We start from the raw sequence: 23,176 nt of genomic DNA on the forward strand, positions 1-23,176 counted from the left end.
TCTCCTTCCAGACTCATATTAAACATCTCCAATCCAATCTAGAATCGGCTTTCTATTTCGCAACAAAGCTTCCTTCACTCACACCGTCAAACTTACCATAGTAAAACTGACTATTCTACCGATACTCGACTTCAGCGATGTCATCTACAAAATAGCTTCCAATACTCTACTCAGCAAACTGGATGCAGTCTATCACAGTTCCATCCGTTTTGTTACCAAAGCCCCTTATACCACCCACCACTGCGACCTGTATGCTCTAGTCGGCTGGCCCTCACCACATATTMATCGCCAGACCCACTGGCTCCAGGTCATCTATAAATCTATGCTAGGTAAAGCTCCGCCTTATCTCAGCTCACTGGTCACGATAACAACACCCACCCATAGCACGCGCTCCAGCAGGTATGTCTCACTGGTCATCCCCAAAGCCAACACCTCCTTTGGCCGCCTTTCCTTCCAGTTCTCTGCTGCCAGTGACTGGAACGAATTGCAAAAATCGCTGAAGCTGGAGACTTACATTTCCCTCACCAACTTTAAACATCAGCTATCTGAGCAGCTAACCGACCGCTGMAGCTGTACATAGTCCATCTGTAAATAGCGCACCCAATCTACCTACCTCATTCCCATATTGTTTTTATTTACTTTTCTGCTCTTTTGCACACCAGTATCTCTACTTGCACATCATCATCTGCTCATTTATCACTCCAGTGTTAATCTGCTRAATTGTAATTACCTCGCTACTATGGCCTTTTTATTGCCTACCTCCTCACGCCATTTGCACACGCTGTATATAGACTTTCTTTTTTTCTATTGTGTTATTGACTGTACGCTTGTTTATTCCATGTGTAACTCTGTGTTGTTGTTTGTGTTGCATTGCTTTGCTTTATCTTGGCCAGGTCACAGTTGTAAATGAGAACTTGTTCTCAACTGGCCTACCTGGTTAAATTAAAGCGAAATATATATTTTTTAAATGTTAAATTAAGTTTKCTGACGACACAACGGTGGTAGGCCTGAGCACTGACAACGTTGAGACAGCTTATAGGGAGGAGGTTAGAGACCTGGCAGTGTGGTGCCAGGACAACAACCGCTCCCTCAACTTCAGCAAGACAAAGGAGTTGATCGTGGACTACAGGATACGGAGGACCGAGCACACCTCCATTCACATTGACGGGGCTGTTGGAGTGGGTTGAGAGCTTCAAGTTCCTCTGTGTCCACATTACTAAGCATCTATCATGGTCCACACACACCAACACAGTCTTAAAGAGGGCACAACAACGCCTGTTACTCCTCAGGAGGCTGACAAGATTTGTCCTGGGCCCGCAGCTGCACCATTGAGAGTGAGTTTTGGTGGGCAGCCCTCTCTTGACTTGCTGTATCACCGCTTGGTATGGCAACTGCTTGGCATCCAACATCCTGCTTGGCATAGACAGTTCTCTCTACTACTGCATGGCAAGCAGTACCGATGCACCAAGTCTGGAACCAACAGGACCCTGAACAGCTTCTTCTCCCAAGCCATAAGACTACTAAATATGTATTATGGCTATTATGACTCATACTGTGGTTCTCTATAGCTCTGTATAGTTCTGCATTGACATGATTGGTTGACGGTAGGWGGGGGCAGGAGGTTCTGTATAAACTCATATTCCTTCAGAATACCTCTGCTCTGCAAAGCGCAAGAGGTATGAATGCCCTGACTTCTGCAGAGGCCATATCACAGTAGATGTTGTACGGCCACTGCAACCTGGTCTCAGAGCATTTCGTATTATTCTGTGTGTAAATCCTAAAGGAAACTCTGAAATAGCATATTGTTTTTATGAAGATTTTAGAATATTCACATGAAAATCTGTCGCCAATTGTATGGAAACCTAGCTATAGACACCCTAAAGACTCTGACAAGTGAGCTAGTCCAGTGTACCTGTCACGCCCTAACCTTAGTTCCTTGTTTATGTCTCTATTTTGGTTTGGTCAGGGCGTGAGTTGGGGTGGGCATTCTATGTTTTGCTTTTCTATGTGTTTGGCCTGGTATGGTTCCCAATCAGAGGCAGCTGTCAATCGTTGTCTCTGATTGAGAACCATACTTAGGTAGCCTGTTCCCACCTGTGTTTGTGGGTAGTTGTTTTCTGTTTAGTGTTTTTCACCTTTCAGGACTGTTTCGGTTATTCCCATTTGTTATTTTTGTATTTAGTGTTCAGTGTCATTAAACAAACATGAACACGTGCTGCGCTTTGGTCCTCACCTTCTTCCACCGACAGCCGTTACAGTACCTTTGATTATGCCTGCACATCATGGTTCACCAGCAGCCCAAAACATCTAAAGAATAAGCTTCCAGCCAAAAAAGCTTGTTAGAATTGTACTTAAACTCCCCCCACATACTCTATCTAGCTCTGTAATGTGTCTGTATTAATGTATTTATGTAAAAAAAGTTTAAAAAAGAGGTACCACAATGGAAAAAGTCCCCGACTTTAATCCCGATCACTGTTAAAAAATATTTGTGTATATACAGTACCAGTCAAAAGTTCAGACACACCTACTCATTCAAAACCCTTGAATGAGTAGGTGTATTTTTTCAACTGACAAATAAAAAATTGGATTTCCAGCTAGCTGATCATTGTCTGCAGCCGGCTCTGATCATAGTGTAATGAAACAGACAGCTTGAGCTTGTCAGTGTTGGTCGGTGAACCCTCAACCTTCTGGCACGTAGCCCTGCGTGGCATCGACTGTGCTACAAAAGCAAGCTGAAGTGCCAAAAACGATATCCATGTTAATAAACACAGGGTTGCGATAGTTATTGTTATTTGTGTTCGTAAACATTATTTTGAGTTCATTCTATGAGTGGGGAGGGTGTTCAAATTATTTTACAATACAAGAGTAGAGTCATGTGAAAATATTTTTTACTTTGTGGAGGGGAGTGCATTTTTTTATGACACCTTGAGTTGGGTTATAGGCTGCAGTGAATAAATAGGTCAATGTCTTATGTGTAAAGCAATTGTGAATGTTGTTTTTCTATTCTGCAGATTGATTCTTATACTCTATTGGAAATACAATGTGTTCTGACCATGGAGGCAAGTTTATTATTAATGTGACTTCCCTCTACTGGACATACTTTCAATTACAAGTTCAAAATGTGCAACTGTTGGATTGTTAATTCCGGAAATGTAAGGAGTACATTTGTATAAACAACACAAATTGCTTGTGTCTCGAGTGTTTGCAAACCAAAATCAAAAGACCAATTAGTGGAAAAAATATCAGAATTGGCCTGCCGGTAACCTTAAGACACCATTAAATAAATCACATATGCAAACATGTTCCATAGCATAGTTTCCATTTATTATTTGCATGTAGTACATATCATATGCATATGTATACTTTACAAAGACAATTCTTACAGGCACCCATACAAACACACATACCTTACATATATCTGCCCAGTCTTGCAGTGCATTCCTGTAATTTATGCTGTTGGGGGCTGTGGATAATTTGAAGTACACTATCACATTGTTGCTTCATCTTTCAGGATTTCAACAATCTCTAGCRTCCTCAAAACTCATGGGCAGCAACCAGGCCCTTCCTAGGCTATGTCTGGGCTCCATTTTCAGGCATCTCATCTTTTTCAGCTAGTGTTSGTCCCATGCCAGCCTGGGAGCCAGTCAATAACTCTCTCATAAGATCTAAGGTAATGAAGCTCCACATACCCCCACAACCATTATGATCACTCAAGGCATGTTTTCATCTGTATCATTATGTCGCCTTACGTGCAAAGGGCATACCTTACAAATGTGACTAACACTTTTTAATGCCAATGAGAGCYAGCAGTGGTGAGTTTAATGAGGGGATTTGATTATCTGGCCTGTGTTACCCCAGTGAGAGGAGTTTGCACCGGCTGAAAAGTGATTGCATTTGTTTTGGAACCGGGCTMCGTCCCGGTTCCAAACCAMGTGACCCCTTTCAAAGCCAACGGCGAARTCGGCTCAAAACAAAAGCGCCGTAACCTAGGCTAGATTAAGCACGTGGCGCAATGAGTAGGACTCTGTCTATTCACATGCAAAGGTGATTGCTGTTGATAAAAATGCTTTATCTGCCTTGCAAATGAAGGCAGATAAAACGTTATATATTTTATGGAAAAGAGATGTACGTTTTTGGACGGTGCACCATGGTGCCTTGWTGACATCATGACCGAGCAGCGCAGATTACTGTTCAATTTGAGAAGGGAGCTCCTCCCTCACCACTTTCGCCCGTTCTTGTCACKGGCCATAGACCGGTGCTCCGCAGCTTAGGTTAATAGAACTCCCTTATTGTCTGGGATGAGGGGAAAACAGTGATAACAAGTTACTACTTCCTCTGTGAAATATATAATGTACCCCTTTTCAAAATACTACCAGTGATTAAGAAGATAGTGGAAATGGGCATATTTTTCCCCCAACTATGAGAAAATATAAAGTTTTAAGAGGTTTAAATTTAAAAGGCAACTGCACTTCCTGATTTGGCCTCGTTTGAGATTTGGTTCATTAAGAAATGCTWGCGACCATGAGTGAACTCAAACGCGAGTTGGTTTCGGGTTCGGTTTGATATGGTATCTCGTGTGTGTTCGCAGGTGGGAAGAGTTAGCCAAATCATTTAGCTTCAGCCAGCTGGTGTGTGACCCTGGCAAAGTTGGTTTGACTTTGGATAGCCTATCTCGGTGGACAGTTAKGGACCGTCGATCAATAACACAATGTAAATGGGACAATATTTTCATGTTGCACATCTTTTAGTTGTCTCAAACTCTTTCAATATTTATATACATTTCTAAAATGTATAGCTGATTTTAAAATGCCCACACCAGTAGAAATCCACTTTTTAAAGCCAGAGCTTACCCATTATGTTGCACAACAATTTAAGCCATTAAAGTAATTGTTTTAGTCAAAGTTCAATATATTTGGGCTTGAAGTGACAAATCCAAACTGCCCACTATGTGCAAATCTGTGAATGCAGTGTCTTTCCCTCTGATATGACATACAAATGATTTCAGCACTGGGTTCTATTTGAAWRTTACAACCCACCAKTATGGCATTGTTTATTAATCAGAAACAACTGCAAAGTTATTTCTCTTCGCAACTGAGATGAGCCAAAGAGCCTGAGACATGGAGCAAATTAAAATAGGGGGTGCAMACTTATATTTTGCACCTCCCCTTTTTTGACCAGAAAATGATCATAATCCATTGGATAATTTGTMAATTTTCCCTTATTTTTTTTAGACTGTATTAAAAAAAATATATATATGACCATTTTATAAATGGTATAAAAGCATTTTGAAAACCCGCTGCCCCAGTCTCCCCAAGATGAATGSCTTCACTACTATAATTACATGTCATTTGAGGCGTGCATGATCATAGTTATTGTAGTCTATCATTTCACYTCCACTGTGAGAACCATGAGCACGGGCTGACTTGGCTTTGCTGTACTGCAGCTGAAGCCTTCCAGCAATCTTGCTACCAAAGGTTGCACCGTGTCCATTACAATGTAAAAAAAAACGCATATCATATTTCAATAGTTATCCATATTACCAGAGCTTCATCTTACTCTTTCTAAATATTTCTATCCCAAATTCAAGGCCACAATTTATGGAAAATGCCCAGAGATAACAATTGATGGCAAAGTCAAAGATAGGCCAGTGGTTTCCATCTGTGACTTTGGTTCCCCTAAATCAATGCTTATGACAAATTCAGCTCCAGAACCAGCCATACAGCCAAGCTGGCTTTTGAATACCATGTAGTAAAAACAAAAACAGCAACATATAACATTAGCTAGCTAGATAAGGTTTGCAAGATAGCTAGCTAGCTACATAAGGTTAGCATGCTAGCTACTTACACTGTCAGTGCCTCATTTGTTGACGTTTATCAACTCTGTGGAAATTCCCAGACCCAATTTGTGAATAGGTATAAATAGCTTTCGTCATTCTTCGTAGGTGGAACCTAAATATGCATTTCCTTTCTAGGACAGGAAACTATGTCAAAATAGTGGCGGCAACTTCCTTTTGCATGTAGCTGTGCTCAGAAATTATGATTACTTTGGTGGCCAGCTGTGGACAGGCTTAAAAATAAATCCAACCCATGGAAAAAGGTTACAGTACCCTTCAATCCATGACATACCATTTTTTCCTATCATCTCACAAATCTCAGTTTTTGGACGAGACCGACTTCATGACCAAAATTATCTTATTTACACTTTGTAGTCAATTTTGACACTAGAATAAATGTTTCTGACTCATATCACATAGGCCATTTTCAAAACAAGAAGTTGCTTTTTAGGGGTAGTCTTTAACAAAGTACWTCTTAAATACTTTCTTATTAAATCATAATGATCACTTCATGTGAGCTACCTGCCCCCATTTTGGAAAAACGTACACWATTTTTTCCCAATATACATTCAATTAAATTTTTGCCAGTCAAAATACAGCAACATAATTATGACCAAAACCATACCCATTATTTGAACTTTTTGCTATAGCCAACTGTGCTGATTGAACAATTGTTAACAGGTTATGATAATACACAAGGGATATTTTCTATTTTTAATTATGAAAACATTATTTATAAGTAGGATTTTTTTTAAATGCACGTGCTCAGACAGATGACTACCTACAAAAATCTAAGGTGGTTAGATTGGTTAGCACCCTCACATCCAAACCCCTTGCACAACAATGTAATGGCTCATATGCTGAACTAAGAAATAAACTCTAGGGCAGTGTGGCCACCAACCTTTTCTGAGTCAAGATCACCGAGTCAAAATGCAAGCCAAGATCTACCGCTCAGATTTTTTATATTTTTTATTACATGACTTAAAAAACCTAAGCAACATTAACCAATTAAAAACAGTTCTGTAGCAATGAGGTTTGTGCAGTAGGCTATAGGCCTAATATATTACCACTGCATATTGGCTATGCTTAAATTGCCCTGCCAATGTTGTTCTTCTCAGACCATTTAGAAATAATATTTTTTCAAACATGTTGGTATATGATCGCACTGGTAATAGATCATTTGTTGTATTACTTGTGAGGCACAGCTTATTTTTCTTTATTGAATTTTTTACTGGACTGATGGACTGCATCTGATGGTCAGTCTGAGGGAAAAAGAGGGMGCAGYGGTGATGCTGCCTCTCACCCAACTAACCATCTCCCCGCTTAGAAAAGGGGACAGTCTTCCAGCTGATGGCAAAACTCAAGTCGCACTGCATTATTTCTGCCTCATGCTCCAATTAATGTTGTTACTCCAATGACCAGAGAAAGTGAAATATTCCTTGATATTAAAAAAGACAAGCCGCTAATAATAACAAYGCAAGCTTATTGGATCCCTTTGCTACTCATTCATTGCAGCTRCAGTGCTGGGTGTAGCTTGAGTGGAAGTAGGGAGAATGTGCATTTTATGGCTTCTAAAAGTGTTGATCATCGTGTTGACAGTGCTGAATAACACCTTAAACATGAACTTACTCATAAAAAYTGCAGCTCTTTGCTGTATTCGTTGAGTCTCTCTCTAGGTCATGGTTTTAAACGTATTGAAATCTTACAGTATTGACTTTGCTGTGCATTCGATGCGTCTTYTTACAGTCTATGGCTCGAGGAAACTGTGCAGACACGGTTATCTGAGCCATTTGATTGGCCAGCGTTAGGCTTATAGGTGCACTGTTGATTTGCTCTATGGGCCTGCCGGGTAGGCAGAGTTCTACCTTCAGACACATGAACTGGTTCAAAAGGGGAACACTTTGCCTTCCTGGGTTGCTGAATCAAGTGCACCTACCACCAACAGCGCAAAACAAATAAAAAAATTATGAACGCAAGACTTTATCGTTGTTTTTTTTTACAGAAATGCTTGGTGATGGACTAGGAATGCTTGGAGATCGACCAGTCGATGGCGATAGACAGGTTGGTGACCACTGCTCTAGGGCATGTGACTAAATTCATGTAAATTAATTCAATGACTCTAGTGTGTATGCATTATGATAAATCATATGGCGTACTTGGTAATAAGATTAAGACACTTGTGCTGAATTGGGTGCAGTAAACGTTGAATATTTCTGATGTGCAATTTAAGAACTGTGCTAAGCAAGAGCAGTTAAGGAGCATTATGATCGATAACACCTTTTGACCAAACCCTAACAGGCCTAATCCTTTGTAATAATCGAGTGCAGACCCCAAACCTCTTCATCCAAAAGGAACACTTTTTAACTGATCCATCATTAGTCTAAGAAACTCACCAATTAAGGATAAAATGTCAACTTCAGGAAAACAGACCTTACCATTGGGCTGAAACAATTACAATGGTTTGAAAAATACATTTCATGTTGTAGATACTAAATAATGGGGAAAATCTGAAATCATTTTCAAACATTTGTAAGCATATGCTGAACTCTTCCACTGAGACTAGAATAGAAGTGCAAGTTCCTCTGACTTGTGGTCATGTGCATTAATTGTTTGCTTATCTGTGTTAGTAAATGTAATCCACTGAGCCCTTAAGACGACTTCTGGAACAGATGTTGAGTTGGAAACAATGAGGAGAGAAAATATTTGCAGATATCAGTATTTCTAGAGAGAGCTTTGAGCTGTTGCTTTCCTTCCCCTCCCTTCTAGGGAATTTACTACAACAGTGTGGTAGTGAGAGAGAGGGGAATTCTGGGTGTGGATGGATGGGTGACACGAGACGGTCTTATCCCTATCACCAGTATCCAACGTCCTTCCCCAGTCGGGGCTTTCCTGTCCAGCAGACCTGGCCAGCTCAGAGCAAAGGACCCCTCTCTGGATTAGCCATGGCCTCCACAGCACCCTTCATCACCACCACACAGCCCTCACTTGCCCCCAGAAACCCTGGTTCTCCAGGCTGTTGGAAGTGCTGTCTGCTGGTTKTGGGGGTGCTGTAGATGGAAGCATGGGTGGAGTAAGGGAGTAAGTCAGAACAGCGAGCAGGGGTGGTGGTGAGGGGAGTGGTGTTGTGTCTCAGTTGGTCTCGTAGGAGGAGAGCAGCGCAGCATCCACTGGCTCCATGCAGGAGGGGCAGGTGAAGGAACGCATCAGCCAGTCATCTATACAGTCCATGTGGTAGATGTGCATGCATGGCAGGAACCGGATGGGATCCCCATACACAAAGTCCGTCATGCAAATCACACACCTGCACAGATGGGGAGACAGAATGTGTATCATGTGGGATTGAGAAATAAATTGTATCTTATGGAGTATTTGTATTTATTTAGTACAAATGGACATTCTGCACCAGTAAGTGATATGAATGTGCATACATAGATTGCACAGATGCCAATTGTCATTCAGCACGAGGCACATTCATCCAACATGATAACACTTTTGTCTTTGGGTGGGTGTTAAGAGGCGCGGTTTGGCGGGTCATTTTTCAGGGGACGCATGACTCGACCTTCGCCTCTCCCGAGCCCGTTGGGGAGTTGCAGCGATGAGACAAGATCGTAATTGGATCGCAACTGGATATCACGAAATTGTGGAGAAAAGGKGGGGGGCAAAAAATATAAAGTGTCTTAATTCTTGGAGATGTGTTGTTGTGTTTGAGTGCTGGTGCCGGTGGTACTCACTCTCTAATTTTCTTTTCGGAGCCGTCCCTGCCAGCATCGTACACTCCCTTGGGGAGGTGGTGGATGAGGCCAATGCGCTGGGCAATGCGGACCTGCTCTTCCTCAGTCAGCTGGCTGGCCATGCGGGCCTGACTGGGCGTGGGGTGGTACACTGGCAGCTCCTGCTGCATGGCCACAAAGACACACAGAAACATGCACTTAGAAACAGAGACAACTCAGACTTCATACATAACTTGTGGAATAGACGGTGTTTTCCAACCACAACATCCAAGTAATATGTAGGAGGCATTAGAGCTTACGTGGTGAACGACAAAACAGTTGTGTGGAAATTCCYAGACGTAGGCCTGAGAATAGACCTGGGTAATTACTGAAAACCCAGACATTAAAAAAAAAACACACAAAAAAAACAGTTATCACCATCAATGGGTTTACTGGAACAGCAGCAGCTTGTTTATTGGAAATATAAATTACAATGCCATTACACTGTTTTGCATTCAAACAACCAAGTTAAAAGTGATATGAATGAAGTCAGAGTATCACTGTAATATAACTAGAACAAGTATATCAGAGGAGGTTTGAAACGACAGATCCAGTAGGTGGCAATCTTTCCCAAGTCAGAGCAATTTCACAAAAAGGGAACATGGGTGTTTTCAGTTCAAATTGCTGTAATTGAGAAAATGCAATAAACAAAGCATTCTATTGAAATCAGTTACCATTGACAGGAGTGATTGGCAGCAGGTAAGCTATTAGAGCATGCAGACTGAATGTCGTAAGCCCATGTGRGGGTTACAATCACTAAAAGCAGAGTATAGCACACTTGCATACATTCCCGCAGTCAAAGATAGTCCCATATCCAACACTGATACAATTTAGATGACAAAATGCAGTCAAATAGCTGGCTGTGTCAGACCAACAAAGCCTGCATGATTCATATAGAAGAGAAAATTCAGAATGCATTTTCATTCTCATTTCTCACCTCTGTTCTGTTCTACCTTTGTGTTGGCGGATGGTTGAGAAACAAAAAGTTTTTTTTACATGGAGTCTAAATTATGTTAGAGGCAACGCTCAACACCACAATCATAATGAGGAGACCTCAAGAGAAAGCCGATGGATAGAAATGTCCAGACATTTTTCACTGGTTGAGCATTATGTGCTGGATATTAAAAAGTTGTCATGTCATGCTCCACTGAGCTACGAGTGTTTACATTTAAATGATCTATTTGATATTGCAGAATATTTTGTAAAAGGGATACTGGATCATTTTGKCAATCAAGCCCTTTTTATGCTTACCAGCAAGCATGCTAGTGTTGCTGTMGACTTCCAGTCATTGTGCTAACGCTAGTTAGCAACAGCTCCAGAAACATCCTTCAACCTTCTTTCAAAACAACATGCAGAGACATAATCATGGTACTCATAATGGTACTCATAAGTTCATCGGGATCTGGGTAAGTAGAAAAAAAGGGCTTAAGGTTCATTACCCTATTTAGATAATCAAATCCTGACAGAAACTTGGTGAACTTTTCCCAAAATCAACCATAACTTCACCAGTTCTCATCCTACATACCATCTAATATTACAAACACAGTGCTTACACTGGTTATGAAATCGCCTTTTCCGCTTAGCCATTAGAAATACGGACTGATCTTTTTATTTGGACACACTGTGTTACAGCAGAACTTTTCATAGAGGCATGGCGAGCATGTCAAAGACCTCAATTTCATGCATTTGCAGATTAACATAGCAAGTATTTTAAACACTTAAATTAAGTAAATTAATCTCTGCAGTCAGACCTAAATGTTCTTCAAAGTGACAATATCTCCTCTGATAATCAGCATAGTTTAGGCCTAATAAGCAAAAAAACAATCCTATTCCCAAAAGTATTGGGAGAGATTATATTMATTTCCAAATACCATTCCATTTAGTTTGTTCCGCTAATTGAACATAAGTGGGGCATTTAAGAATGACGTAATAGGAATCAAGGTTTCTATGGTGTCCATTTGTCAGGAGTTCACGAAAACCCGTCAAAGGTATAGGCCTAGCAAATGTATCATCTGGGAATCTTCTCAATGTGAGTGGCTATAATGTACATGATATGTGGTATGTCTCTGTGGTGTGTCTGCATGAAGAGAGAGAGTACATGGTCTGTAGARTCCTGTGCTTCCCAATCGGTCCTCTCCGGGGTTATTTCTGTCAGTCTGGCTGTGACACGGGAGTTCAGACCAGTTCACGGTCTCAGTCCCAGTCCAGTCAGATGTTTAGCTCACACAACTGCCTGCCACACCTATTTACAGGAAGCTACAAGCAGGTTACAGACTAACTCAAAACCAACACTGAGCCACAAATGATACAAGTGAGGCAATGAAGTAGTGAGGACATGCATAGTACTGTATGTAACCAAAAGATGGGAGGGAGTCTCGACTCTTTGTGGGCTTATAGCAAAACCTGGATGACGAAAATAAATAAGCACCTTACTTTGGCAAAAAATGAGTGCAGGGTGAAAGCTGTACTTAAAACAACAAAACAGGTTCAGCCCTCAGAATGCAACCCTCTTGGAATCTGCTTAAGCCCTTTCATCAGGTGGCCTCAGTGCCGAGACCGCTGAAAATACATGTCAGAACACGCCTGCCATCTCCACTCTGCCTCAGTCACACCGAGATGACATCACAGCAGACCAATGGGCTTCAGGCACAAGTGCTGTCTCATGGAAACCTTCCTCACAGTAGTCATCCGAGCTCACCTCAAATTGGATCACAGTCAGTAAAGAGTCTTTGGGTGTAAAATAAGTGATTTTTCTTTGTACACACATTTACTAAATGTCAGAAACATAACATCAAGTATGCAAATGTGAATGGTTCAACTAAAACTTTGTTTTAATAAATGTAAAGGCAAAAAATGTATGTCTTACGTTATTTGCACTGGGCACTGAAGCAAAAGTGAAACATGAGTGATTAAGGTTCCTGTGGGATTTCAGTCACAGTCCCTCATTACCTTATACAGTCACTCTGTGCTTTAAAAAAAAACCGAGTCAGCATTTAACAAACAAAATGACCAGGACATCAGAATTTTCACAGCCCCAAATTCTCTAGTCCCTCTCTACTTGTGTGTGACAAAAACAGGCAGACCGAATAAAAAAAACAAAAAAAGTGTCAGAATATCTTTTTCAGAAGACTAGGGAAAGGCAGTGGAAGTTGTGTGATTTGCTGGGGGTGTTGYGGTGGACCCAGGGGAAACAGTGCAGCGGTCAGCTGTCTCTTTGTCCTGGGGCATCCCTGTTATCCAGTTTCACTCGAAAAGTCACTAGAATGGACACCCTTCAATTACCTAATCAGAAAGCTTGCCAGTGTTATCCGATTTAGTGCCTCAAGACTAAAATGAGACCGAGTGATCATGGCACTTGGCGATATTAAAAACCAGGGCAGTAATCAAATTGTTACGGCGTCTCAAGATGGACAAACAGTAAAACAAATATCAAATTTTTCAATTGAAGGTCTTTTAAGAGGGTAAGTGAGAAGTTCGCCATGCCTCATATGGGCCAGATTTCTGTATTTCTTTCAAGTTACATCTTGAAAACTTGATTACTGACATGCAAAACATTTAGGGACTATATSAACAATGGACTAATGAAACAAATACCAAAATATAATTTTTGGGTGGCKTTTTMCTTTAAGGGTAATGGGTGAGCTGAAGATAAGTGTTAGCATGAGGAAAAGGGGAACAGCAGATAGACAGACAGGGCRCTCATAGAGGGAGAAAGAAAGAAAGAGCTGAGCCACAGAGCAGCTCTATGTGCACTGCCAAGCCCCGGGCAGCCAGGCACTCAGCAGACAATACCGGCTGCCAGCCTTCCCCCACCAACTCACTGGAGATAAAGCGATAGAGAAAGCGAGATAGGAGAAAAACAAAACCAAGCCCTACCATCCTCTCCAACCCCTCAGCTCAGACAAACCGGCATACAGATGCGTTCTCTCAGCCTGCAGTCTGAATTCCAGGCCTGTGCCCATAACATCCACACAGACCAGTAACCACGGGGACCCTGCCACTCCCACAGTGGCTTCCTCCAGGGAACAAACAATGGCAGGCTCTACTGGCTACACCGTTGAGCCTTGTCTGAGAGGCTGGCACTGAAGCACAGCCCGGGAGATGCACAGCAACAGTGACACACACACACGCTTCAGGCTCCACAGATAAAATGTTGGAGCGCAGCCATCCAAGCCTCTTTTGATAAAGAGAAAGCCTGATTACACAGATTGTTCTTCAGACGGTTTTCAAACAGCAATGCCATCAGTGATGAAAATATGCTGCTTTCACAACAAACAAATCTTCAGGAGGTTCCTGAGGAAGAATTTAAAAACACTAAATGTACTCTACACCCTCGTAGCGTATAGGGACACAACGGGACAAAAACATCACTGGATGTTGTGTTACATTTTCTCATAGGAAAACCTGTAACTGTCAGATTAGTCATGTCAAATTACTGGATCACTAGCACTTACAGAAGCTGGGGGTATGAAGGTGGAAATGGTGGGTTCTCGGTAAACAAGCAAGTGTAGATTTAACAGCCAATCAAAGCCTGTCATTACTAAATGTGTAATGTGATAGGCATTTTAACAAAATACTTGTTTTTATTTTTTATAAAACATAAAAAAGGTAATCCATCATCTTCCTCAAACCTTTCTGAGAGGGAGGGTATCTGATTTCATTGGTCCTCAACTCGTGGCTGTGACACTTCATTGTGGATAAATAGAGTTAGCCTGCTCCGGAGCAGGTTAGTTCTGAAGGATTCGTTGCTATAGAAATGTACCTGGCTAAAAGGTGAGCCACCTTTGTGGCACTGGTTATCCTGAGTTGACCAAAGTAACCTCGCTAACTCTTCAAACATGATTGGTAGTATAGGGCTCTGGGGATCTCTCAAACAGGAACTGTAAACACAATCCACTGGCTGGCCCCATGTTGATCGAGGCTGGCCTTGCTGACAACATCCTGTTTGTGGGCAACTCCACRTTTATGGAATTTTGCTGAGACTCCGATTTTTCACTTTAAAATGTATGCCAAACAAAAAATATTGATTTCAAAGCTTACCCAACCACACAACTCTATGACTACTTTGAAAAATGTACACAGTAAAAAAAAAACATCACAGTTAAATATATTGTTTATGCCACAATGACTCTCATATTTTTGAGGGAACATATCCCACATTGTGTTCATACTTGGAGAACGATAAGAACATTTTGCCTATACAGTATCATTTGAGGGTTGTTTCTCTTGAAGCATGAATCATATCATTTAGTATTTCCACTGGTAGAAAACTATTCCCAGTTACCAGAGCCTGGGATAAACATTTTATCATAAAAATACACAATTGGATACTTTATTGCAAATCAGCAATGTTACAGACAGAACACCCTGTGTAAGACAGTGCGGTACAACACGAAAACGAGTACAGTAACTCTAATATTGTACATCTATGAACACTTGAAAGCATATAGGAAGATTCCTTTTCATCTCCTATCCTCAACCATTTCCATGGAAGCACAGCCAGGTCAGGTGAGGCTAGACAACTGGTTCATTGTGGGAGTGGGAGACCAAGGATCTGCCGGCGAGCCATCTAACAAAATAAATAAAATKTAATTTGTCACATGCGCCGAATACAACAGGTGTAGGTAGACCTTACCGTGAAATGCTTAGTTACAAGCCCTTAACCAACAATGCAGTTCAAGAAATAGAGTTAAGAAAATATTTACTAAATAAACTCAAGTAAAAAAATTCTAATAACGAAGCTACAGGGGGTACCGGTACCGAGTCAATGTGCATCGGTACAGGCCAGTCGAGGTAATTTGTACATGTAGGTAGGGGTAAAGTGACTGCATATACAACAAACAGCAGCAGTGTAAAAACAAAGGGGGGGGGTCAATGTAAATAGTCCGGGTGGCCATTTGATTAATTGTTCAGCAGTCTTATGGCTTGTGGGTTAAGGAGCCTTTTGGTCCTAGACTTAGCGCTCCGGTACAGCGTGCCGTGCAGTAGCAGAGAAAACAGTCTATGACTATGACAATTTTTTGGGCCTTCCTCTGACACCGCCTAGTATATAGGTCCTGGACATCGCGCATCAGCTGTTATTGACAAATAGACACCMCCCTCGTCTTATATTATACGTGTCGTCGTTCAGCCACGACGAAACATAAAATATTACAGTTTTTAAATGTCCCGTTGGTAGGATAGTCTTAATCGTAGATCGTGCAATCATTGGAAAATAAACTTGACGTAGTACGGATGGTAGTGGGAGGTTTACTCACTCGCCTACCAATTCTCACAAGGCACCCCGACCTCCGCCCCCTTTTTCTCTGTCTTTTCCTCAAGCAAATGACGGGAATATGGGCCTGGTCTCGAGAAAGCAGTATATCCTGCGCGTCGGACTCGTTAAAGAAAAATCTTTGTCCAGTTCCAGTTCGAGGCGAGTAGTCGCTGTTCTGATGTCCAGAAGCTCTTTTCGGTCAAAAGAGATGGTAGCAGCAACATTATGGACAAAATAAGTTACAAACAATGCCCCAAAAAATTATAATAATAAATACAATTTTAGCACAGTTGGTTAGGAGCCCGTAAAACAGCAGCCATCCCCTCCGGCGCCACAACAGAGCAGCGCCACACAAAAACACATCTGGGGAATTCTCTGGTAAGGAATTATGACCTTGGGTATGCATTTTAAATCATGAATTGTACATTTTCCTTTCACCCTTGTTACATTTGTGTGAAGGTGAGCACCTTAGACATTGTGAAGTCTGCATCTATCCCGCTCAAAGCTTTGTTTTCGCTATTTTCATTCCTTTCTATTCCCTCTCCCCTAACTCTCACACCTTTCTCTCCCTCCTGCAGCAGGTCTGACAGCTCATTAGACGGCCCCTCCAGAGCAAACTTCCTCTTCACAGTCCGAACTGAGCTCGCCGGCTCAAAGCAAACGCTGACAAGACTTCCAATCACCAGAGAAGTGTCTGTGATACATGTTCTCTCCTCCTTTTGCCTCWACTGCTTTTTCCTCCGTTCCCTCCAGGCCTCATGACACCTTTGAGGGGAGATTTAGTGTTAGTTCTCAGTCCAGGGCAGCACACGCTGCTGGTGAGTCTTAGATCATTCTCTTGCCTCCAGCCTTGGCATACAAAGGCAGAGACAGGCAGGCAGCCTTATAATGTCTGCAAGATGTTCGAGCCAATGAGGTCTGACCATAAAACACTGACAACAGGATAATGGCCTTTGTGCTAGACTGAATATGATTAATAAAACAGGGCCTCTGCTCTGTCATTGGGTGAGGGAAAAAGCCCCACGGATTAGTCATGCCAGGGAGCCTGATGACTGTAGCTACAGTGATGGGACCTGCTTTTCACTCTGGCCCAATCCTATCACCCTCTCCACTGGCCGAGTCAGACAGCGATGAGTCAGCACACTCGCCAGCTGCTTTCCAAATTACCACTCACTTTGCACAACCCTCCCTCCCTCCCTCCCACAACAGACCGCAGAGTAACATAGCACATAGCAGGGGAGCCTTCCTCCTCAGCGCACGATGAAGTAGAGGGTGATTACAGAACCACAATTCCTCAATAAACATTTAATTTGAGCTAGTATTCAAGGTGGATGTGTCAGTCTTGTTTATAACAGTATTATTTACCACGAAGAAAATACAACTGTTTTTGGTGTTAACAGCCTCACTGCTGGGCTGAGAACTGTAGGAGTCCAATGGTATTTATTCCCTAAATAAATCATTTCTGCATGAAATCTGAGGGAAAAAAGTTGTAAAGGCTCATGATGATGATTATAGATATTTGCATTTGTAACTTAGAGAAATTGTGCAGTAGTTTAATGAAAATAGCCAAGAGACGTGCAGCTCCAAGGCTGTCCTAACATACCAAGCATGGACAGGTCTCTGTTGAAGAGAAGAAAACACAATCGAAAATGCTTAAAATCAAATCTCATTGATCACATACACATGGTCAGCAGATGGTATTGCGAGTGAAACGAAATGCTTGTGCTTCTAGTTCCGACAGTGCAGCAATATCTAACAAGTAATATCTAACAATTCCACAACAAATACACACAAATCTAAGTAAAGGAATAAGAATATAAATATATGGATGAGCAATGACAGAGCGGCATAGGCTAAGATGCAATAGATAGTATAGAATACAGTATATACATATGAGATGAGTAATGCAAGATATGTAAATATTATTAAAGTGACTAGAGTTGCATTTATTAAAGTGGCCAATGATTTCAAGTCTGTATGTAGGCAGCAGCCTCTTTGTGCTAGTGATGTCTGTAACAGTCTGATGGCCTTTAGATAGAAGCTGTTTTTCATTCTCTCGGTCCCAGATTTGATGCACCTGCACTGACCTCGCCTTCTRGATGRTAGYGGGGTGAACAGGCAGTGGCTTGGGTGGTTGTTGTTCTTGATTATCTTTCTGGCCTTCCTGTGACATCRGGTGTTGTTGTGTAGGTGTCCTGGAGGGTAGGTAGTTCCCCAGGGTGATGCGTTTTGCAGACCGCACCACCCTCTGGAGAGCCCTGCGGTTATGGGCGGTGCAGTTGCTGTACCAGACGGTGATACAGCCCGACAGGATGCTCTCAATTGTGCATCTGTAAAAGTTTGTGAATGTTTTTGGTGACAAGCCAAATTTCCTTTGTTTTGTTGACGTTGAGTGAGRGGTTACTTTCCTGACACCACAGTCCGAGTGCCCTMACCTCCTCCCTGTAGACGGTCTCGTCGTTGTTGGTAATCAAGCCTACTACTGTTGTGTCGTCTGCAAACTTGACGATTGAGTTGGAGGCGTGCTTGGCCACACAGTCATGGGTGAACAGGGAGTACAGGAGGGGGCTGAGCACACACCCTTGTGGGGCCCCAGTGTTGAGGATCAGCGAAGTGGAGGTGTTGTTTCCTACCATCCCCACCTGGGGTTGGTCCGTCAGGAAGTCCAGGACCCAATTGGACAGGGCGGGGTTGAGATCCAGGGCCTCAAGCTTAATGATGAGCTTGGAGGGAACTATGGTGTTGAATGCTGAGCTATAGTCAATGAACAGMATTCTTATATTAGGTATTATTTTTWAATTAAATKTATTTAACCTTTATTTAACTAGGCAAGTCAGTTAAGAACAAATTYTTATTTACAACGACGGCCTAGGAACAGTGGGTTAACTGCCTTGTTCTGGGGCAGAACGACAGATTTTTACCTTGTCAGCTCAGGKACTCGATCTAGCAACTTTTCGGTTACTGGCCCAACGCTCTAACCACTAGGCTACCTGCCGTATTCCTCTTGTCCAGATGGGATATGGCAGTGCGCAGTGTGATGACGATTGCATCGTCTGTGAWSCTATTGGGGCTGTAAGCAAATTGAAGTGGGTCTAGGGTAACAGGTAAGGTGGAGGTGATATGATCCTTGACTAGTCTCTCAAAGCACTTCATGATGACAGAAGTGAATGCTACGGGGCGTTAGTCATTTAGTTCAGTTACCTTTGCATTCTTGGGTACAGGAACAATGGTGGMCATCTTGAAGCATGTGGGGACAGCAGACTGGGATAGGGAGAGATTGAATATGTCCGGCGAGCACCCAAGGCAAGCATCTAGATTGGAAATGATGCATACTCTAAAGAAGGTCTCTGGCCATCCTTTGTTCAAGCCGTGGTTCAAATAGGGCTGGATGATATATAGAAAATATTSAAATGTATGTTTTTGCGCGATATTACAAAAACCTGTATAGCAAGAATCTATTTATTTTTGTATGTTTTTATGAGCATTTATGTCCGCTTGTTCTTATGTCGTCTCATCTGCTTTGCTCCTTCTGTGCTGTGTGCACCTTCCCATTTACACCAGAGATCAGTATATAATAACGAGATGCTCATGTCTACGCCCTAACAATGGGGGTTGTTGTCCCAACGGYGGGAAGGCAGGCAACAAGCTTAGGTCCAAAAWAAGGTCCAAAACAAGCTTAGGTCCACTGAAATACATTGGGGTTATTTTGGACAGATTTTGGCGAGAGTGAAACCTCTCGCTTCGCCTATTCCTCTCTGGCTATGTGCACCATCCCATTCACACACACCCCTCAARACCCTCCCTCTGCCACTCACAACAACAAAGATGAGAGATCACTACTTCCTCTCCAACAAGCGGTTTCAACTCGCTATTTGCATTTGAGGTTTGGGCCAACAGAATCGGTCATATAAACACCGAAAGACATTGAGACATTATTTTACTGTAATAGAGATGTTCAAATGAATATTGTTAGAAAGGTTATGTTTCAACTCCTCAAATTGCACGCAGAGCAGACACTACTAAAAGGGGAGTATCAATGAACATTGAATCTCGAAAATGAATGTTCAGTTTGTCTCCGTCGTGGTATTGAGGTACCATGTACCGCTAGCAGCATTTTCGACAAAGACTGTTATACTAGCTCTCTGTTCTTTTATAAATGTACAATAAGCATAAAACACTATAAGGAATAGGCAACTCGTTCTCATTCTGAGAAATAAGGTAGGCCACTTGATTTCATCATCTGAAGAAGTGGACAGGCTAGCATGCTGTTCAAACAGTTGGAGACGGACAGAAGGGTGTGTATAACAATTCAACTGTGTTCTACCTCGTTAGCTAGCAAATAGATCCAAGTTGGCTAAACTTTAAATATAAAGATTAGCTGGCTACTCACTAGCACATAGGTCGTTGCGTGAGAGATTGTTTATGAGATCTGTGTTAATTTTCTATAATATATCTGCTATAAGAAGTTTGTCATTATTAGTGAATGTGCATTATGCATGGTTCTGGTTAAATTTGTAACAAAAAGGCATTTTCATAGAGTGATTATAGCAAAAAAACWGGTAAAACTATTTTTGATGAAATAATTAAATTATTTAGTGGGTCTCATAGTGGTGGAAGGCTTATATTTAGCCTAGGTATGAATTCACAAACCCTGAATTCATTCAATTATTGCTGACTGTTTGAAATGCAGTGTATTTGACCTTAATTTGTTAACCAAGCTTAATTCGAAAATATTTTTTAMATTTTTTGATATTGTGAATCGCCCATAAGTTAAATAAATAATTGAGATATCGCCCAACCCTAGGTTCAAACAAGCTTCTTAATTTTGAAAAATCCAACAAGTGCCTCAGCTATATAACCAGGATATTGCACAACGCTGCCTGCCAATCTGTTACAGGAAAACAGCTCCAGACTGTTGAATTCCAGCCCCTTTTCATTAATTCCTGATCCTGGACCCAAGGGACTCAAGTAAACACAGAAATCATGAGAAAAAGAGAGTGGCTGCTGGTGGTTTCCATCAGAAAAACACAGGATCTGGGGTTTGTGTAAATCTGCATTTCTGTGCTACGTAGTGTAATTTATTTTGCTTGTTTACTATTGTATTAGTATAAAGTCTAATCTGGACAGATRCCACTGGTTAAGAGGCTGTATTCCCTGGCTTGTAAGTAGTCTCATGGTTATTGTAGGTCTTTGCATTTTGGTGACATAAAGAAGTAATTTTTTATTAGGTTCTGTACTCCCTTATAACGTTGACATAGGAAGTCAACTTTTGGGCTCAGACACACCAATAGCATTTGCTGACCGAGAGTACTTWGCACCTCAATGTAATGTGCAAACAGTGTGTGCGACGATTTTACATGTATAATCAGGTGAAAAATGTCAGAAGTCAGATGTCTACAGCAGGTTGTCCCTAAAACACAGCGTGCTGAAAGATTGGCAGACGAATGCTAGCTCCACATTCGGTGCGATGTGTGTGAGCCGTTAGTTCTACCTGTTGGATGGTAAGTTGTTTGGAATGTCAATTTTTAAAGAACAAAGAGATATTCTAAATGTAGGATTGTGGATTATTGAACAGGGTTGGGAGTAGGTACGCATCATCATGCAATCTGTGTATGATTTGACTTTATATCATCTTTTACCGTATGTGTGTCGTACAGTCTTGTAATAGTCTGGTAAGGCAAGCCATTGCCCGTGTCAGCCACGGGGACATTGGAGAGCTTTACTGGAAGGGTTCAGATAGGGGGGCCTCCAGTTCTCAAGTTCTGTGCATAACCTGTTTATCTTCTCATTTTAGATGGGGCATTAACCTGCTGGCACTCATTCCTTCCCAGCTAAAGTCTAACATAACAGGWCCGAATTACAGAAAAGGAATCAAGATTTGGGTATGGAAAATATTGTCACAAAAAGATGAGGGAGCACCAAGACTGTGCTGTTTTCTCATTGGCATAATAGTTCAATCTGTGTTCTCCAATGTAGGCTGTTGCCATTGCCTGTACCAGGAAGCTTACAGGTTCTGATGATCATTCTACTTTTGATTTCATCTCTCTTAAAATGTGCCAAAAGCAAAGGTGGGAGCTTCTGTAGTTTTTGGTCTAGGTCTATATCTGGTATATTGTTACTCTCCCTTGAGCAACAACAAAATATATACAAAAAAAAGCCTGCCTTTGTCTTGTCTCTCCCTCAACACTTAAACTGCATTCCAGCAGTATGAGCAGCTCCGGTCTCTTTTTGCTGTAGTGTATGAATACTATCCTGTTTTCATAAAATTCATTACTAGATAACTTTGCATTGCATGAGCACCTTTGGGTCAGTACTATGAGATCACGATGACGCTCTCTAATGGAGGACGACATGATGGTCTGATAAAAATAAAGGCTGCAGCAACAGTCAATTTATGACACTCTATCCCTGTAGAAATATAACAAGAACGATGACACTGCAATAGGACAGCTAGTTGATGGCTTTGTGCAGCATTGATAAACAATGTAAAGCTGTATATACCTGCCATATCTCCCAAAGTCAGCTGATTATGACTGTTTGTTTACATGAACATCTGAAAAACATAACTGGCTGGCAAGCTATAGCATGTTATTTGTATTTACTTCGGTAGCCAGCTGCAAGCGCCACGTTCCTTTGCATGTCGAACCTTGAAAAAATAGCTGCCCTAACTAGCAAGCAAGCAAACCAGTACTGTAGCTAACGTTACATTATTAACTAACGTCGCTGGCTAATTCGGGTGACCTACCTGGTATGGTGGCGGTGGTTCCTGGTCTGTATCTGCCCCGTCACCATAACTAGCTCTATCCGATTGTGATTCTTGAAGCAAGGAAATGTCATCCGAGGTTGGAGATTTTAGACAATTTCCCATCTCCTCTTCAAACTCCTTATGTATTTGTCACTTTGCAACGTCTAGAGGCCACTTTCCCTAACCTTTCAGTAAAAATAAGCACCGTATGCACTATAATCTTATTGACATTAACACATTGCAAATCATCTAACAAGCCACGAGAACTGTTCAACACAAACAAAACATGCGCACACAAAGAGCCAGGCTAGCTGATTGATACCCTGGCGCGGACGACCATCTAAATATGATTAAGATTGTTTGTTTATTTTACGCCTGCTAAGTTAGGCTATTCATTAGCTAGAACTCTCACAACGCCTATGCTCAAGTTCAACAAACTTAATCATTCATGTTCTACAAACAAAATTTCCTTATTAGATTTGAAGACCCTCTGAAAGGGGCTTTCCAGCCCATAGAACATGAAACACCGCCCCTTGATGCATGGACCAATCAACTGCGATCTATATTAAGCA

General features: G+C 41.7%; 1 protein-coding gene and 1 long non-coding RNA gene across 3 annotated transcripts; both read right to left on the reverse strand.

Moving 5' to 3' along the window:
* Window positions 1-3,302: 3,302 nt before the first annotated feature.
* On the reverse strand, window positions 3,303-23,128 carry LOC111972201 (RING finger protein 11-like). 2 transcript variants are annotated; one of them, XM_023999113.2, is made up of 3 exons: window positions 22,605-23,128; window positions 9,565-9,728; window positions 3,303-9,134 (listed from the first exon to the last, which is right to left on the reverse strand). In XM_023999113.2, the coding sequence occupies exons 1-3, from the start codon at window positions 22,725-22,727 to the stop codon at window positions 8,963-8,965; spliced, it is 459 nt and encodes a 152-aa protein (XP_023854881.1). In that variant the 5' UTR covers window positions 22,728-23,128; the 3' UTR covers window positions 3,303-8,962. The 2 variants fall into 2 exon arrangements, with proteins under 2 accessions (XP_023854881.1, XP_023854882.1); XM_023999114.2 differs by lacking the exon at window positions 3,303-9,134 and adding an exon at window positions 9,165-9,456.
* Window positions 14,922-16,620, reverse strand: LOC139028522 (uncharacterized). The gene is made up of 2 exons (XR_011480768.1): window positions 16,419-16,620; window positions 14,922-15,172 (listed from the first exon to the last, which is right to left on the reverse strand). It is a non-coding gene; the product is annotated as an uncharacterized lncRNA (long non-coding RNA).
* Window positions 23,129-23,176: the final 48 nt, after the last annotated feature.

This window comes from Salvelinus sp. IW2-2015, linkage group LG13 (assembly GCF_002910315.2).
Source record: "Salvelinus sp. IW2-2015 linkage group LG13, ASM291031v2, whole genome shotgun sequence".
In the NCBI taxonomy this organism is placed as follows: Eukaryota; Metazoa; Chordata; class Actinopteri; order Salmoniformes; family Salmonidae; genus Salvelinus; species Salvelinus sp. IW2-2015.

Bases quoted from the DNA above. Each gene is read 5' to 3' on its own strand.
- LOC111972201 (XM_023999113.2), bottom strand. From the start codon at position 22,727: ATGGGAAATTGTCTAAAATCTCCAACCTCGGATGACATTTCCTTGCTT. The intron at 9,729-22,604 runs GTAGGTCACCCG...GTGGCCATGCAG, and splicing joins AACCACCGCCACCATACCAG to CAGGAGCTGCCAGTGTACCA. The intron at 9,135-9,564 runs GTGAGTACCACC...CCATCTGTGCAG, and splicing joins TCCGAAAAGAAAATTAGAGA to GTGTGTGATTTGCATGACGG.